The sequence below is a fragment of the Mandrillus leucophaeus genome, unplaced genomic scaffold (genome assembly GCF_000951045.1).
Source record: "Mandrillus leucophaeus isolate KB7577 unplaced genomic scaffold, Mleu.le_1.0 Scaffold239, whole genome shotgun sequence".
NCBI lineage: Eukaryota > Metazoa > Chordata > Mammalia > Primates > Cercopithecidae > Mandrillus > Mandrillus leucophaeus.
In genome coordinates, this window is record NW_012102465.1 from 3,163,237 (window position 1) to 3,183,176 (window position 19,940).

The 19,940-nt window shown below is 33.8% G+C and overlaps 1 protein-coding gene across 3 annotated transcripts in view; it reads left to right on the plus strand.

The window, feature by feature from the left end:
• CSMD3 (CUB and Sushi multiple domains 3) overlaps positions 1-19,940 on the plus strand; it is a 1,277,440-nt gene that overhangs the window by 141,024 nt on the left and 1,116,476 nt on the right. For all 3 annotated transcript variants that reach the window (XM_011982326.1, XM_011982327.1, XM_011982328.1), the window contains exon 2: positions 14,449-14,671. In XM_011982326.1, the coding sequence (XP_011837716.1) occupies positions 14,449-14,671 (223 nt within the window). The remainder of the gene's footprint in view (positions 1-14,448; positions 14,672-19,940) is intronic.

Below are 19,940 nucleotides of genomic sequence, written 5' to 3' on the forward strand. Positions count from 1 at the left end.
CAAATATCCTTACTGGCCTCACCTCTTGCATCTTCTTCTGGGACTTCAATTATGCAGATCTTGGTATGTGTAATGATGTTCCAAAGGTCTGTGAGGCTCTCCTTATTCATGTTCATTATTTTCTCTTTATGTTCCCTAGAGAGGATAATCTCAGTTGAATTATCTTCAAGTTTACTGATTCTTCTTCATGAAGCTCAAACTTGTTGCTTAATTCCTTTAGTGAATTTTTCATTTTTCAATTATTTAACTTTTCAACTGCAGAATTTCCATCTGGTTATTTTAAGTTAATTTATCATTAATATTATTTATTTGGTGAGACATTATTTGTACCTTTTCAATTAATTGCTTATTTATTTATTTCAGTTCTTTAAACATACTCGTAGTAGCTAACTTAAAATCTTTGTCATATATGTCCAATTTCTGAACTTCAAAAATAGTTTCTAACCACTGATTTTTAAAATGAGCCATACTTTCCAGTTTCTTAGCATTTGTCATAATTTTCCTTGAAAACATGGTATCTTAGTGCAGGAAGTGGTGGTTCACGGCTGTAATCCCAGCACTTTGGGAGGTTAAGGTGGATGGATCAGTTGAGTCCAGGAATTTGAGCCCAGTCTGGGCAACATGATGAAATTCCATATCTACAAAAAAATACAAAAATTAGCTGGGCATGGTGGAGCACGCCTGTAGTCCCTGCTACTTGGGAGGCTGAATTGGGAGGATGGCTTGAGCATGGGAAGGTTGAGGCTGCAGTGAGTCGTTATCATGCCACCGCACTCCAGCCTGGGTGGCAGTGAGACCCTGTATCAAAAAAAAAAAGAAAGAAAGAAAAAGAAAACATGGTATTTTAAATACTAGAATGTACCATCAGTGGAAATCATATTCTCACCTGCCAGGTTTTGTTGCCTGTACCTGTTTTTCTTTGTTTTGATATTTGTTTATTTATTGACTTTCCCAGGTTAATTCTGTAAAGTCTCTATTCTTTCTAGTGCGTGGCGAACCTAACCTCTACTCAGTTACTAAATTATAGGTCAGATACTTCCTCAAATATAAGCAAATCAATACCTCTTTCATCTTATCCCAAAAGTTTTTCTCTCTGGTGTGTTTGTGTGTGTGTGTGTGTGTCTGTGTGTGTGTGTTTGAGCACAACTTCAACATTACAACAATTTACAAGTTTGTCTTAGCTTTCACTTCTTTTTTAGGCAGGATCTCAGGTCATCCGTAAGTGAGAGACTGGTTCTCTCTCGGCTTAGCATTCACACAGGCCTGCACATGCACATAACCTTGAGAATATGGTAGAGCTTTTCAAATCCCCCTATGAGCAAGTCTTTCCCCAGACCTTCCTTTTATGTTTTGGCCAAGCTCTTGTTCCAATTTACACAGCAGCTTCAGGCAGTTGCAATGTTAAACAGTTGTTTCAACTTTTTTTTTTTTTAAATAAATGATCTGGGAATAGGGCTCTAACTATGGAGAAATCTCCATGTCAGGGCAAATAACAGCAACATGTGCAAATTGAGTTTTCCAGGGGGATGCAAGATAGGCTAAATAGTGACAGTCTTCTGGGCAAGGGGAAAGGAATGTGTTGAGGAGCACCAAATCTGATCTATTCCCTCTAGTTGCTGAGAGGCTGTTTTGCACAGCTACCAGGGATGGGAGGCTGCTGGTTTTCAAGGTTCCTACTGGGAAGAGGCGAATGGGTGTAGTTGAGTTACAGTGCTATATTCCATGCCATTATTAGCAGGGTTCATCAGTTTTTCTTGAAAAAACACCCCTTATATTAATTCCAGATTTGGGATAAATCCCATAGCTCTGGAAAAAATAGAGTTTGACCATTTTTGCCTGTGTATTTGTTGCTTTTAATGCATGGGACTCTATATGGAGGCCTTCCCTCTGCCATTCCAGAGGTACCACCAAATGCAAGTCATTTTATTCAATAAAAAGTAATACGTTATCACTGATTTTCCTATTCTGCATATATTCTCATAAAATGAGAAGATATCCTCCTAACAGCAGGATGCCAGCTGTCCAATTGAAAAAATAAAGAAAATCACAGAAAAATACTACTCTCTAATTTGAAATACTTTAGTTTTTATAAGTCAGTAGTATTTTATATAAGCTCTTGGGTGGCAGTGGGAAATCCAGCTGGGACTTAGACTTTTTGAACCTATTCAATTATGTTTGACATAATTCATTATATTCTTTCTCAAACTTTGAAACTTAGGTACAATCTAAGGAAATAATTTTTACTTTCTGAATTAATTTGTATTTCTACCATTAATTCCATATTTTTATTGAGTAACTCCTATATTTTCCCTATAATATATAACACTGCATTGACTCAAATATCAAAAGGTTTGAAGGTAAAAAGCTTAAAATGTCATTCTCATGAATTTGGAATGGATTATAAACTTTATAAAATTAACTGTCTGAACTGTATAGAATTAATTTTGTGTGAAAATAAGAAACTTAATAAAATCAGAAGAACACAGTGGCATAAATGTCTGAAATAAAGTTTACTTAATAGTAGCAGATAATTTGTATTAGTTAATAATTCAGAGATCCAAATGAGGAGACATACACGAGTAAGTTTTATAGATAAAACACTTACACATTTCTTCACCGTTAAAATGTAGAGCCTACTAATATGTACATCACAAGCTTATTGCAGAGATTTCATGAAATAGTATATGTTCCTTGACAATAGAAATCTCAGAATAAATGAATATTCTGGAGGCAGCTTTTGCTGTTGCTTCTTGTTTAATTTGTAGACAAATTAGTTACGCTGATTTAAAAAAAAAAAACTGTGTTATTATTATTGTAGATATTATAGTGAGGATCATCAGGAAAAAAAAAGCTAGAAATAATGGAAAGCAGATTGTTCTCTCACAATCAAACCAATAAATCAACATATTAAGGATATTAATATAATTAATATAACAACATGGTCACTTTAAAAAGACAAGATGGCATCTGGGCCAGCTGGATTTATAACCAACTGAACTCTATCAACATGTTCAAAGAAAGACTGTGTCAGAAACAAGGAGACTTTTTCACGTGTTGAACTGTAAAATGTGGAGTCTAAGATGTGAACATTAGCATTACTTATTGTAATTATATCCCATAAGGGAAATACCACTGCACTCTGGAGATAACCATGAAAAACTAGCCAAGTTAGGTGCTAGTTTTTGAATGTACACATAATCCGTCTTATTTAAAATAGGTGTTTTTGACTTGTTTTTTTCTAAATTAATTTTAAATATCGTATAATTTAAGATGTCTTCTTATTTGGATTTGCTCTATAGAGAAACATGTTAGGAAGAAATATTGGCACTGTAGTTTTTCATCTCACACTCTGTGAGTTTATTTATTGTAAGTCTACCCTGATGGACAGACTCCTCACCCTCTGTCACTTATTCCATTTTCTCATAATCTGAGGCTAAGATCTACACTTGGAATTATGACACATTCATTTAGGAAACTTTCTGGAACTGGAAGACCCTTTTAGGAGATAGCAGGTGAGTTCGCCTAAAGAAACTCTTGTGGCACTGAATTCCAATACTTTTTCTACAATGACTGCATATAGAACTCTTTTCTACCATACAACTCTTTTCATCAATGGGGAATTACGGGATAAAGAATAGACTGAGAAACTTGAGTGTAAGACTGTATTAGTCTGTTTTCATCCTGCTGATAAAGACATACCCGAGACTTGGCAATTTACAAAAGAAAGAAGTTTAATGAACTTACAGTTTTATATGGCTGGGGAAGCCTCACAATCATGGTGGAAGGCAAGGAGGAGAAAGTCACATCTTACATGGATGGCGGCAGGTAAAGAGAAGAGAGTTTGTGCAGAGAAACCCCCCTTGTAATACCATTAGTTCTTCTGAGACGTATTCACTATCATGAGAACAGCATGGGAAAGACCTGCCCCCATGACTCAACTACCTCTCACTGGGTCCCTCCCACAACATGTGGGAATTCAAGATGAGATTTGGGTGGGGACACAGTCAAATCTTATTTCTGCCCCTGGCCTCTCCCAAATATCATGTCTTCATTTTTCAAAACCAATCTTGCCTTTCCAACAGTCTCCCCAAATCTTAAGTCATTTTAGCATTAACTCAAAAGTCCATAGTCCAAAGTCTCATCTGACACAAGGCAAGTCCCTTCTGCCTTTGAGCTTGTAAAATCAAAAGCAAGTTAGTCACTTCCTAGATACGATGGGGGTACAGGCATTGGATAAATACAGCTGTTCCAAATGGGAGGACTTGGCAGAAGCAAAGGGGCTACAGGCCCCATACAAGTCCGAAATCCAGAAGGGCAGTCAATCTTAAAGCTCCAAAATGATCTCCTTTGACTACGTGTCTCCTATCTGGGTCATGCTGATGCAAGAGGTGGGTTCCCGTGGTCTTGGGCAGCTCCACCCCTGTGACTTTGCAGGGTATAGCCTCCCTTCTGGCTGCTTTCATGGGCTGGTATTGAATGTTTGTGGCTTTTCCAGGGGAATGGTGCAGTCTTTCTGTGGATCTACCATTCTGTGGTCTGGAGGATGGTGGTCCTCTCTCATAGCTCCAGTAGGTGGTGCCCCAGTAGGGGCTCTATGTGGGAGCTCCAACACCACATTTCTTAGCGCACTTCTCTAGCAGAGGTTCTCTGTGAAGACTCTGCCCATGCAGAAAACTTTGGCTGGGCAGCCAGGTGTTACCATACATCTTCTGAATTCTAGATGGCGGTTCCCAAACCCCAGTTCTTTACTTCTGTGCACTCTCAGGCTCAACACCACATGGAACTGCCAAGGCTTGGGGCTTCCATTCTCTGAAGCGATGCACCAAGGTCTATCTTGTCCCCTTTCAGTCATGGCTGGAGCAGCTGGGACACAGAGCACTAAGTCCCTAGACTGCACACAGCACAGAGACCCTAGGCCCAGCCCATGAAATCATTTTCTCCTAAGTCTTAAGGCCCGTAATAGGAGGGGCTGCCGTGAAGTCTTCCGACATGCCTTGGAGACCTTTTCCCCATTATGGTGAGGATTCACATTCTTTCCACGTAACTTATGCAAATTTCTGCAGCTAGCTTGAATTTCTCCTCAGAAAATGGTTTTTCTTTTTTATCACATTGTCAGGCTGCAATTTTTTTGAACCTTTATGATCTGCTTCCCTTCTGAATGCCTTTAACAGCACCCAAGTCACCTCTTGAATGCTTTGCTGCTTAGAAATTTCTTCCACCAGATATCCTAAATCATCTCTCTCAAGTTTAAGATGAGATTTGGGTGGGGACACAGCCAAACCATGTCAAAAGACTGATACCCTCTTATTAACTGTAAAGTATAGTATTCATTCATTCATGTATTGAGAAAACACAATAGAAATATTGGTTAGTGATTAAAAGAAGAAAGTTACTGGAGAAACTTTTGGAAGAACATACATAATTTTACAATATAAAAGTGTATCTTTTTAATATTTATTTTCTAGTGACAAAAACAAGCATTCAAAAGAAATTAATTTAAATTAACATTCAGTGCTTAGGTTTTCCTTTTATTGCTAAAATGTTAGTAGCCCAAATAATTTGATATATAAACATTTATGAAAGAACATGTGAATAAAATTTATGTTGTTTTTCCCACTATTTCCCTTGACTCTGAAAAGTGTTTTGGTTTAGTTAAAAAGATACTTTTTGTAAGTACATTCATGTTGTTAATTTATGAATAATGCAAATGAGGTCATTTTGAAAACTTACAGTGCAAAATATCTGCTGGGATCCTTAAGTTAATCAAAACACACATTAAACTTTATTCTAATAGGATCAGGTTGAGCCTTGAGCAAATTTGGAGCTGCAAATATATTGAGGAGTTTATATTATTGGATAATCCAGTAGGTAATTTTGTTGGCCACTAGTAAAATAATAATAGTTTGAATAACAATTGAGTAATTTGAGCCATTTGGTTATGTTATTTTACCATTTATCTATTCATTCTCTTTTATTGAAGTGTTCAATGTCTACAGTGAATTACACCAAGTCTTGAGGATATAATAATATAGGCAAGGCCTCAAATCTCATGAAACTAATAATTTCAGACAGTGATTAGGGCTTCAAAAAGTGAATGAGGGTAAAGTAATAGTCACTGAAATGGGGTAAGATGGTCAAAAGGACTTCTCTAAATTAAAAAAGTAAGCCAGCCATAGGGCTGGGCATGGTGGCTCATGCCCATAATCCAAGCACTTTGGGACGCTGAGGTGGGTGAAGAACACTTGAGGTCAGGAGTTCCAGACCAGGCTGGCCAATGTGGTGAAACCTTGTCTCTACCTAAAATACAAAAATTAGTCGGGTATGGTGGCAGGCACCTGTAATCCCAGCTACTCAGGAGGCTGAGGCATGAGAATCACTTGAACCCAGGAAGTGTATGTTGCAGTGAATTGAGATCACACCACTGCACTCCAGTCTGGGCACAAAGTGAGACTCTACCTCAAAAAAAAAAAAAAAAAAAAAAAAGCCAGTATAAATGAAGGTTTTTATAATAATGCATTGAAAATCTCAATATGGCAAAATGTTAGCTCTCCCCAGTTTATCTATAGAATCAAAATAATCCCAATTAAAATTTTAGCAGTTTATTTTGTAAATGGATTCTAAAATACATATGTAAATGCTAAGCTTTAAAAAAAAGAGAGCAGTTTTGAAGAAAAAGAATGATGCTGAAGGACTTTCATTACCAAATATAACAATTAGCTCATTATGAAGCTAGTTAAGATAGTGTGGTATAGACCAATGGAACAGAACATCTCAAAATAGGCCTACACAAAAATCCATGTTTAATTTATGACAAACTGAAGTATGGGTTGAAAAGAGTGTCTTTTGTATAAATGGTTCTTGGTAATTTGGATATCTAAATACAAAATAAATTAATCTCTATCCCTCTCTCCCACCACCAAAAATTATGTGTTCCTAATGTGAATGTGATAAGTAAACCAATACAACGTGAGAAGACAGGAGAATTTCGTCATGACTTCAGGATAGAAATGCATGCATATATAATAAATTTATGAGTAAAAGTTTAGAAAATTACACAAATCGGAGGATAATGGTTACTTTGATGAGTAATGAAAGATATTGTGATTAAACTAATGAAGGCATTGTAAAAAGTGATATTGTTAGTTTTTGATATACTTACTGGTAACATAAGTTTTCAGTTTGTAATTATTAAATTGTTCATGTATGTACATTAATTTGATGCACACTTTATATATTTATTGTATTTATATTAAACAAATTTTTTTAAAAGCCTCTCTAAGGAGATATTATATCCAAATTTTTATGTAAAATACTGCGTAATTGGGATTATGCAAAGAAATATTGTTCCTCAGTGAGTATTATAAGTTCTTCTTATGAATATGTAGCTTTTCATTTCAATAAATATGAAATTTACAAGTTACATGCACTCACCCCAAATCTTTACAAAAATCTGTTATTCAAACATTTACCCAAAATTATGATACTAACCCTATTTGTCTCTGAGTTTCCTCAGTGTGGAAGTTTGGAGAGTCATTTGGTTTGGGCCAAGAAATGATAGATGAAAGTATTTATTCAGTCAAAAAGTGCTTACTGAATTTCTACTGAATGTCAGGCTTTGCCCAAACCACAATGGCATAAAGGCAAATTTCTGAAAGCCTTAGGAAAAACATTCATAAAAAATTACATAGTAAATAATAAATATTAGAAACAGAAGTATAAATAAAGAAAAGCAGAAGATAAATGACAAATGACACTTTACCTTAATATCTAGTAAGTGATTGAATATTTTGAGGACTCTAATGAGCAGGTGTATATGTGTGCCCCACTCCTTCCTCTGTCTAGAAGAAGAAGTGGTTAGTAAACTCCAAAGAACTATTCCTAGGTCAGCTTCAAGGAATTTAAGAATCCAGTTTAGCACTCCAAAATTAAAGATGGGATATGACTCAGCAAAATAAAAACAAAAATCAGTTGTCTATTATATAAGGTACAGGGAGAGAAGTGTGGACTTTATATTGACAATAAGGAGTAGCCAAAGAACGCTATTGAATGAGGAAGTGACAAGATTGGGTTTGTTTGTTGTACAAATGACTTTAGCAGCAATGTGGGGACCTGAGTAGATGGGCAAATGCAGGAAGTCTAGCAGGATAGATTGGTTTCTCTTAAAATAGGATAGGATGCAGGAGATCAGGAATAATTGAATCCACAGGATTTAAAATAGAAAAACAAAGAGGGGGCTAGAGATAGATTTAAGAGACAGTTAATAGAATGAACTAATGAGATTTGAGGATAAGCAAAGAATCCCAGAGGACACGGATGACTACTTTCTACATAGTATGCTACATCTACACAGAGATATATAGCAAAGGGATGGAAATAGATAAATGAAGATATGCCTCTTTTATGGTCACTAGTATTGCTTACAGCTATGTCTGTGGTTGCTAAGAAGCCTGCAAAGTAGAGAAGACAGATGAAGACAGAAATCTAGTAAAGGAGTGGTTTTAGGAGAATTTCATGAGATTAGGAAAGCAGGGCATAATCATGGAAATGATAAGAAAAGATTTCCAAGAAATAACAACAATTAGCCATAACAAATGCACAAAGATGACAAAAACATTTTTTTCAAAAAAGAACTGATTTTGAAAATGGAAAGGTCATGAGTAATTTTTGCAAGAGTCCTGTCAACATAATTGGTCACAGAAGCTCAGTTGCAGTGTTTTGTGAAGATGACCGGAAAAAATAAACACAGGTGTGAATGTTGCCTGTCAGAAACCTTAGCATGCTCAAAAAATCAAAACATCATTCAACTACTATACATATAGTCATTGCATTATTTCTTGCTGAGTAGTAAAGGTGAAATATGGGCCTGGTGTTTTTTGAAATCAATATTGTTAATCAAACTCTTGATGACAATGAGACCCAAGTCATGTAAAATTTAGTTACTTTTCACGTGTAAATACACTGCTTAAGTGCGCATTAAAAAATAAGGTCTGAAAAACATAATATAAGATGTTTAGAAATTGTAAAACGTGAATCTATGAAAGGTTGTAATGCCAGTTTTTGAGGGCAGTTTTCCATATACTACATACTGACTTATCTAGATTTAGTTTTGCTTCTATGTGTTCTTATAGCAAAGTGTGCACACACGAATCATAATACTTTCTGTATTTCGTAGCAATGGCCTAAATGTCCTGCTATCTCGTGTTTTAGATTGTCAGCTCCCAGAAGACGAGCTGGGAAACTATTCTTTGTATCATTTTACCCTTAAGGCATGAAATATGTGATGATAGATGAATGAATATAAGAAAACAATCATCAGAGGAGACAAGAGAAAAAGGAAGTGGTGTTCCTCACATACTATAAAGAACAATGAGGAATTGTGAATTTATGAGAACAATGAACAAGAATAACCAAAGTTATTTCATTTAGAAATGTATTTACAAAGGCAAATATAGATTCTGAGTGAATCACAATAGTAATCTTAATAGTAATCAGAGAAATTACAATAGCAATTACAAGAGTAATTACTTAATAATTATCAGAGAAATGCAAAAGAAAATAGTATTATAACTTTTTTTTGCCTTGCAAAATTTGCCTTTTAGCCTCTTGACATTGGCTTTGACAATTAATTTTGATATCACTCCAAAAAGCTCAAACTACAAAAGCAAAAGCAAACAAACAGGACAACTAAACTAAAAACATTCAGAACAATAAAGGAAACAATCAACAAAATAATAGGCAACTTATGGACTATGAAAAAATATTTTCAAACCACATTTTTGTTAAGGGGTTAATATATCCAGAATTATAAAGAATTCTTATAACTCAATAGCAGAAAAAACAGTAACCTGATTTTAAAAATGGGCAAAAGACCTGAACAGACATTTCTCCAAAGAAGATATAAAAATGGCAAAAAGGTATATGAAGAGATGCTCACCATCATTAATCTTTTGAGAAATGCAAATTTAAACCACTATAAGATATTGCCTTATGTCCATAAGTATGATTATTATCAAAAAGACAAGAAATAACAAGTGTTGTCAGGGATGTGGAGAAAAGGAAACCCTAGTACACTATTGGTGGGAATGTAGATTAGCACAGCCATTATGAAAAAACAGTATGGAGGTTCCTAAAGAAATTAAACATATCATATTAATAGAATCACTATATGACACAGCAACTCCTCTTCCAGGTATATACCAAAATGAGATACAATAACCACCATATAAAAATATCTGCACTCCCAAGTTTTTTGCAGCATTATCCACAATAGTCAAAATGTGGAAACAATCTAGATATACATTGAGAGATACATTGATAAAGAAAATGAAATGTGTGTATATACATACACACACACAAAATGGAATCTTATTCAGCCTTAAAAAGGGGATATATATCCCTTTTTATATATACACAATGGAATATATTTTATACACACACACACATACACAGACACACACGCACACACACAAATCTTATTCAGCCTTAAAAAGGGAAATCCCACCATGTGCTACAACCTGGATGGACTTAGTGGACATTATGCTATGTGAAATAAGCCAGACACACAAATAAAAATACTACAAGCGGGTGGATCACCTGAGGTCAGGAGTTCAAGACCAGCCTGACCAACATGGAAAAACCCATTCTCTACTAAAAATACAAAATTAGCTGCATGTGGTGGCACATGCCTGTAATCCCAGCTACTAGGGAGGGTGAAGCAGGAGAATTGCTCGAACCTGGGAGGCGGAGGTTGTGGTGAGCCGAGATTGCACCATTGCACTCCAGCCTGGGCAACAAGAGCAAAACTCCATCTCAAAAAAAAAAAGAAAAAAAAGAAAAATCTTAGTACACTCGGATAGGCAACGAAACAGTGATTTCCGTGGATGAGCAGGAGTAAGGGGAAGAGAAGGTGGGGAGCTGTAGGTCATAGAGCTGATATGTAAGATGAAAAAGTTTAGAGGCCTAATGTACAACATTAGGACTAAAGTTAATGAAATTGTATTGTAGTAAGAATTTTTGTTAAATAAGTATATTTTAGCTGCTCTTGTCACACAAAAAAGTAACTATGTGACATGATAGCTACATTAATCTATTTCACGATGGTAACCACTTTACTCTCTGTGTGTATTCCACAACATCAAGTTGTAAACTTCAAATAAACATGATAAAATTTCTTAAAAAGCAAAAATGAAAAACAAAATTTGCCTTTCAAAAATGTCTAGTGTTGACAGAATTACGGTTGAGGGTGAAAGACACTTCATACAATGGTGCCAGAAACATAAATTTTCATATGTATTAAGTATGGTTTCACTGTATCTATATAAATTTTCAGCATCCCCATTTCTGGGATTCCATCTCAGGAGGTATCCAGCAAGTGCACAAGGATATATGCCTTTTGTGCACAAAGGATATATACTTTGTACAAGGATATGTGTACAAAACTGTTTTTACAAAGTTGTTCATTAGACCTTTGTAACCATAAAAATGAAGTTATCATTAGGAGAATGGTAAAATAAATTATACTATAGGCATACTATAGGCATTCTATATGCTGTGTAGCTATAAAGTCTTTCAAAGAAGAATGTAGTAGAAGTCTACATCTGTACCCAGAATAATGCCGGTGATTTTTTAAAATAGATACAACAATTCAGAAAAATATGCATAATATGACTGACATCATTTGAAAAATAATATAAATGCATATCTGCTTGTGCCTAGGAAAGGCCTAGTAAGATAAGCACTGCACTGTTAAAAATGACCAGCCCTGTGAAGCATAAATGAATGAGGAAAGATATTTTGCTTTATAATGCTTACTTCTGATTTTCAAATTATTAAAATGAAAAATGTAAACCTCATTTTTGGAAAAAATGTACTTTATTATAGAGAAAAATGCTATGTTTAATCTAACTTCATGATAAACAAAAACAAAAATAAAAAGAAGAATACAGATAAGGAAGTTTAAATATACGTGTAATTCCTAATTTGTCTAAAAATAAAAGTACTTGAAATGCATGAATCAGCAGGCCCTTGAAGAATGAGTGGACAAAGCTGAGCATGTTATTTTAAGACATATGTCCTTTTTCTAAAACTATCAGGGTTATGGGGCTTGAGAGTATATAAAACAGCCCATAGATCAGATTGTAGCTGAAGGGATTCATGCTTGCCTTTAGTTATGAAGTTCAAATTGGAAGCTGTTCAGGCAGAAAACTAATAGAAATTGGTGATAGCTAATTAACCTAAGGCTTCAAAGTAATTGCTCTGCAAGAAGCAATTTAAAAAGAGACCTTTTAGTTATTTATTTATTTTTGAAAATCATAAAATGCCCTATTTGACTTTTGGTGCATGAGCAAAATTACCTGAATATACACAAATATTGATTTTTTTTTTAAAACCTCTTCTACCTGATCCAACTTCTTGGTCAATTTACAAAGAGGCAAAATGATAACAAGAACTATGCTTTATATCACATAAACATACCGAATATCCCAGGCTTAAGACTTTGCCATATGGTGAGATGTAGGAAAAGATTCCTGTACTAAATTTTGCTCAGAGAATAGGATTATATTGGTCAACCTAGCCCTGAGCCACATTTCTCATCACTGGAGCCAGCAGAGTCAGCTGCTTCAAAGTATATAGCTGTTTTGGCCACTTGAACCCAAGAGGTAGAGGTTGCAGTGAGCTGAGATCACGCCACTGCACTCCAGCCTAGGCGACAGAGCAAGACTCCGTCTAAAAAAAAAAAAAAAAGATATATCACTATTTAATAGAGAAATGGCTCCCCTGGCAAAAACAAGGTGCTAAACAATGTGGAATAAATGCAACATCCCAAATCAGCCACTATCTGCCACAATCTACAACTCTGGCTTCTGAGGACTTCTATTCAGCAGTCCTCTTACTTTTAAAAAGTACCCATACTTACATAAAATATATCCATTTTTTCCCAAAGAAAGAAGCCCTAAATTTCCTGCATTTCTATCCCTAGTTCCAAACATAGATACTTTGGGTAGTATGGAGTTCTCTCCCTCAAATTAGCTTGTCATCTCTGATTTACAGCTTTCTGGCACTTCGGCTTCCTGTAGGACTCACAGATAAAGATAATAACATCTGGGTGAAGAGGTTCTCATGAGAACTTCTGATCCTGTTTAACTGCCTCTAAATGCAAACTTTATTAGCATGTAGTCCACATAAAGACTGGGACCATCTTCTCTTACTGTTGTATTAATCTTAGATTTTTACATTACACAATATGCTACAGAATATTATATATTTGAAGAGGTCAGGCGCGGTGGCTCATGCCTGTAATCTCAGCACTTCAGGAAACCGAGGCGGGCGGATCATCTGAGTTCAGGAGTTTGAGAGCAGCCTGGCCAACATGGTGAAACCCTGTCTCAACTACAAATACAAAAATTAGCCGGGCGTGGTGGTGCACATCTGTAATTCCAGCTACTCGGGAGGTTGAGGCTGGAGAATCGCTTGAACCCAGGAGGCAGAGGTTGCAATGAGCCAAGATCTCTCCACTCCACTCCAGCCTGGGCGACAGAGCAAGATTCTGTCTCAAATATATATATAATATAATATAATATAATATAATATAATATAATATAATATAATATAATATAATATAATACAATACAATATAATATATATTTTATTTATATATATATATATTCGAAGAGACAAATTGCTGAAAAAAATACAGTAAGTTTTCTAGGTATTTCCAGGACTCATGCTCTCAGTAACTTAGACTTACCATGGAACAAATACAGAAGTTCTTAAGATGGGTGCTATCAGTTGTTCAGGATCCATTTATTTAACTTATTTCTGTCCTGACCTTCGGATTCACTCTGATGTGATTATCTTAGGATTCTGTTCATCATGAACTAAATATTTTAATGAAAGGTAGAGCCATTTCATAGACTTAAAAAATTCCTCTTCTATAATCAGGGTGAGACAGATTTTCCTAAAGCATGTGAGCTACAGGGTACAGATGTGAATATGTCAAAAAAACTAGCATGTGTTGCCAAGAAAAAATGTAGTTAATTCTTTGGGACCCAAAATGCATACAAAGATCTTTAAAATGTCAATGTTGTTTATGAGCTTCCACAGTGAGATTTAAAACTCTTTGAGGAAAGATACCGTGTTTTAGGATTGTGTTTGTCTGTAGGAACCTGTAATGGATAATGATTCAGATGTATGTGGATAATTTTATTTCCTCAACTGCTTTACAATGATTTATCTCAGTATATATTATAAATGATAAATCTTCTATTATTTTGTTTCTTATGTAATACATATATATTTGTATATAGTGCCCAGCTCTTAAACTGCCATTTATAAAATTACTGTTAACTTTGGTCTTGAAAACACAATAAACTTTCAAAATAATATTATCTCCTGGATTATTCTTGATTTATATAATATTAATGTATGTTTATTTGTCTTTCGTTGCAGGATTTATTTATACGTGTGGTGGAACTTTAAAAGGACTTAATGGCACTATAGAAAGCCCTGGTTTTCCATATGGATATCCAAATGGTGCAAACTGTACATGGGTAATAATAGCAGAAGAACGAAATAGAATACAAATTGTTTTTCAGTCATTTGCTCTAGAAGAAGAATACGACTACTTATCATTATATGATGGACATCCTCATCCTACAAACTTTAGGACAAGGTTAGTGTATTTTGAATGGAAGACTGGAGAGAAAATATTTTCTGGGTAAAAGTAGTCTATTTTACAAAAGATGCTTAACATTTGTGATGCAATTGTAATAAAGTTGTATTCACCAACTAATTATTATGTATTTGGAAGTATATCATCCCATGAACAAATTAGCTTGGTATCTCTGACATCATACTGCTAATACATTAATACCAAGTCTCACAAAGGTGAATGTATATTGAGTAGTGATGTCTTTATAGTGGCTAAAAGTATTTTGTTTTTAAAAATGATTATCTCAAGATTTCATTCATTATGGATATAACTTTTGATAAAGTAAAACATATTATATAAGGTATATTTTAGTGATAATGTTTCCAATTTTAATATACAACACTATGCAAAAACACTTTAAAATCAGCATTCATGGATAGTAGAATAAATTAATTTCTGATGTGTGTAATTTATAAAATCTAAATATCTGAAAACTACATTCCTTCATGTCAAAAACGGGGACATTTATATTTTTGCCTCTGCAAATAAAAGTATTTTTTTGAAGCTCAGTGATAAAACAGATGTAAAAATTAACTAACACCCTGACTATTTTTAAGGTAGTTCTTCTCGTTCTTCAGAATTTCCTCTTGGCGAATAGGTTATGTAAAATTAGAAGTGTTTTTGGAAGTCTTACCAAAAACTTATTTTAACTGTAAATCAACTATAATTCAACTAAAAAATTCAACATTCCAGGCATTGCACATTTTATTTAGTCCTAGATTTATGCCAGTGTTTGTATACTTTTCTTTAAGTGCCGTCAGCTTTTTTAAACTTGTAATTTAAAATATTCTAAGAAGATAACATGTAGGAATTAAAGACTCTTTCCGTACTTGGCTATATTTGAGTTATGATTCTGTGACGCTGTTACTTTCTAATAGTTGACAACATGTTCTTGCCTTCCTAATGTACAAGAAGCAGATTATCAGTGCTGACTTTTTACAGTTTCATCAGTCTTCCATATTCCTTTGCATTTATACTTTTTCAATTTTAGGTAAAAAATTAGTGATTATTTTCCTCAAATTTGGGCTGTGAAAACATAATATAGTGGGGAAAATGGTGGACCTGGAGATGAGATTTGTTACATTAGGGTGTTAGGTTTGTTGCTCACCAGTTATTTGAGCAATCCACACTACGTCTGTTTAAACTTGAGACATGGTAATAAGGCCAGGTCTATCCATCTCATTATACTCTTCTGCAGGTATTATGAGAAAATGTGTATGAACCTGCTGCATGGCTATAAAATCCTATTAGAGCACATCGAACTGCTTCCAGTCACATGACACTTAAAAATGTCCGAGTTGTTTCACAAACTTTGTTGTGCAAAAACAAGATTACTAGATTGATTACAGCTAAGATTCTACTGTTCTTTCTTTCTTTTTTTCCTCTATACTCATTTACTGAGTAAATCTGATTTCTTTTTCCTTTTACATTGTTAAACTCATACAATAATTATCTATTTTATAAATATATATTATGGTATGCACGTCTGACTGCTATTTGATCATCATTGCCACTGTCATTAAAAGCTGGTTTTCTTTTGTTAATGCCAAATAATATCTATAAATAGAAGTACATTTTTTTACACTGACAACATGTGGGATATAATTTTCCTAAATATATAAAAATACTTATTTTAATATTACCTGGTAGTTTCAAAGTATCAATTCCCTGATAGTATTGCTTGTACATGTACCTATTCTCTCTAGATCGCCTTGAAAATGAGAAAGTACATTTTTATTTTATCTCTTCCCCTCTTTTTTAAACAACTGTGGCCTCTGGGAAGTTAAAAGACTGTAAAATTAGGAAAATAAATTTATTGTTCTCATTCTTTCTTTCCTAATCTGTAAATTGGGAACAACAGCCCTTAATTTACAGAGATTTTATGGGGAATACAATATAATGAAAGCTCAATGACTCTAACCCTTAGCATTTATTGAATGATTCTTCTACACCTGTCACTGTACTAAGTATTTTGTCTTCATTATGGTATTTAACTTCTCCTGTATTCAGACAATGTAAAATAATTACTATTATTATCATCAGCATCATTTTACAACTGATAAAAATGAGGCTCGCCAGAGTAAAATTGTTGAAAATGGCAAAAGGCAGAACTATCATCGCAATTCAGATTTGTTTCAGTTTAGATCTGAGGCTCTTCAATATATATAGTTTTATGTAGTTATACATAATCTCTAAGGTTTATGTATTGATATATAAATGAAAATCTATTTTTTCTCAGCAGTATTGGATAAAATTTAGTAAGAGAAATAATAATAGAAGGCATATTTTCAAACAGATATAATATATACAAATATAAACTGAAAGGTAAGCTCCAAATTTATTTTTGCTATTTATTTTATAGATTATATTCAAACATGTACTCTATTTATACAAGCAAAATGACAAGACTATATTCTAACGTGTAGTCTGTGTTATAATGTACTCTTTAGAATCTAATGTTTTGCTCAGTGTAAATGTTTAAGGCATCTATTGGTTTTTGTGCTTAAAGAAGTACTGTAGCTAATGTTATAGCTGACTTTAGTTAGCAAGACTGGAAGGAAAAAAATTAGTATGTAACCTACAGCCCCTTCCAGACTGTGTTTATGTACAAAATCTGCTGTTTGATTAGAAGTCGAAACTGCTGCTGGCAGAGTTTGATTCATGTTTGCGTCTGGCTGTTTGACTCACTGTTTTCTTGGGTTTTGTTTCTCTCATATTGGATCATATTCTCACTTAATGCATGTCCTTATGGTGCGTTTGCTGCTCTCTTTCTTCCAGAAATTGATACTTTTTTTTTTTACTTTTCCTGAGCTCCAATAGATTTTTTAAAAATGACTTGTCTTTCAATAATGTAGAAAAAAATGGTTTGTGGTTCTTGTCATTCTTCCCTGTCTAAATAGACATGTTGGGATTCATAATCAGAATTTCATATTTTAAAAACTATAAGCCTCCAATTATTAATGATATTGCTTGTTTTTCTCTTAGTTATTTTGTATTAAATGAGAATTGATATTGGTAAAGCACTGTTAGGGAATTTCTTTCTTAGTTATAACATTATTTTAGAACAAATACTGATGCATTTAAGGCAACATTGCTGGACTTGATGCATAAAGGTTAGTCTAAGCTTTGTTTACTTTACATTAATATTATATTTTCCCAATAATAAAGTTATACCAAGAAGTAAAAAAATCTCCTATTATTTAATGAGATAGAGACAGATATATTTGTCCAGGATCACTCTATATATGACATTGTATGTCCTTAGTAATCTCTCTACATTATAATATACATGTTTAATGTGTGATTAAAATCTTTGTAAACATAAATGTATTGAATTTATTAAATATATGTAATCATTTTATGTAAGCATTAATTTATTCAAATATTAAATGTGGATATGATTTATGTAATTATCATTCTGTTTTTTTATAATTAATTCACATATTATCATCATTATGAATATACATTTTCTATATTTTAGATTAGTTCTTGGTAGAAACAGGATGACTAGGTCAGAAGCAAATAATATTATTTATATTACTAATATGCTTTCCAGAATCTTAGATCAATGAATATTATTACAACTAAAAACTATAATTCATTATCTCTCAGTCTTACCAGGCTTACATCTTTTATCCTTAATTTGATTATTTACATATATCTGATTTTTACAGATATCTAACATGTTCTCTTGTTTGATAACCACTCTTATTTTTTCCTGCAAATTGTTTTTTTTGTCTATGTATCAGTAGTTTTCTTGATGATTTACATAATTCATTTATTCTAAAACATGTAAATGTGTCCCTTTTTTGTGACAAAAATATTTCTCAGCTTGTTGGTTGCCTGTTAAATCTTAGCTATTTTTTCCTGCACAAATAAGTGAAGAATTTTAAAATTTTTATATAATAATATACATTGTCCATTTATTTAAAGATTCATTACATTTCTTTTAATATTAGAAAGTCCACAAGCTGGATCTTTTATAAACACTCATTTTTAAATTCTTTTTCCTAATTTTCAACATGTACAACTTTAATACATATGAAATGTTATAGAATGATAATCTTTTCTCAAAGTGGAAGAGAATGATTATTTCTAAATACCAAAGTAGTAGTGTAGTTATTTTTTAAAAGACTTGACTACAAAAGCTTTTATTTAGTGTGTCTCCTGACATGTTACTATGGTCTCCTCATTGCTACTTTGATATGGCCTATCATTTTGGACGTTGGGCTGTAATAGAAATCCTGACTTACTATAGCTTAAACAAAAAATTGATTTGTTTTTCCTATATAACAAGAAGCTTGTTATTAAGAAACTTGTCAGTAAATCAAAAGCTTTCCCAAAGGTCCTTAGAAGGATTCTTCTCCTATATCATTGGCCAGAACAGCCTGACATCACCATTCCTTGGTCAAAAGTATTCTAGAAAAACAGCTTTCATTTTTGACCTCAATTGTGGAAAACAGCATGGCGAAGGCTGAGGGCCAGGCAACTGACAAAATCTATCACAATATCCAAAGCTTAATTTTTGCATAATGTGATAGATAAATAAATGTTATTTCTAAATAAATTATTTCTAAAGTTGTGATTTAAAAAGAGGAAGTAATTTTCACAAAGTCATAGTCATGGTGTAGTAACGACTACAACATAAACTTTACTTTCCTCAGTTATATAAATGTCCATGGATTAGAAATCTTTAAAAGGATATGTAAAGATAAAAACAAATATAAGTGTAAGTGTTAACATAACACAAAATCTTAAAGTGAAGGCAAATATAATAAAGTAAATACCACATGTTCTCACTTATAAGTGGGAGCTAAACATTGGGTACTCATGGACATAAAGATGGCAACAATAGACACTGGCGACTAATAGTGTGGGGAAGGAGTGAAGGAAGCAAGGGCTGAAAAACTTGTGTACTATGCTCATATCTGGGTGATAGGATCATTCACCTCCTAGGACTTGGTGTCATGCACTATACTCATGTAATGGACCTGCATGTATACTCTCTGAATCCAAAATAAAAGTTGAAATTAAAATAAAATCATTAAAAACAAAAAAGAAAAAACTTTGGGAGGCAGATGAACTCGGGAGTTTGAGACCAGCCTGGGCAACATGGTGAAACCCCATCTCTACAAAAAGTGCAAAAAAAGTAGCTGGGTGTGGTGGCCTCTGCTTGTAATCCCAGCTACTCTGGAGTCTGAGGTGGGAGGATCGCTTGAACCCAGGAGGC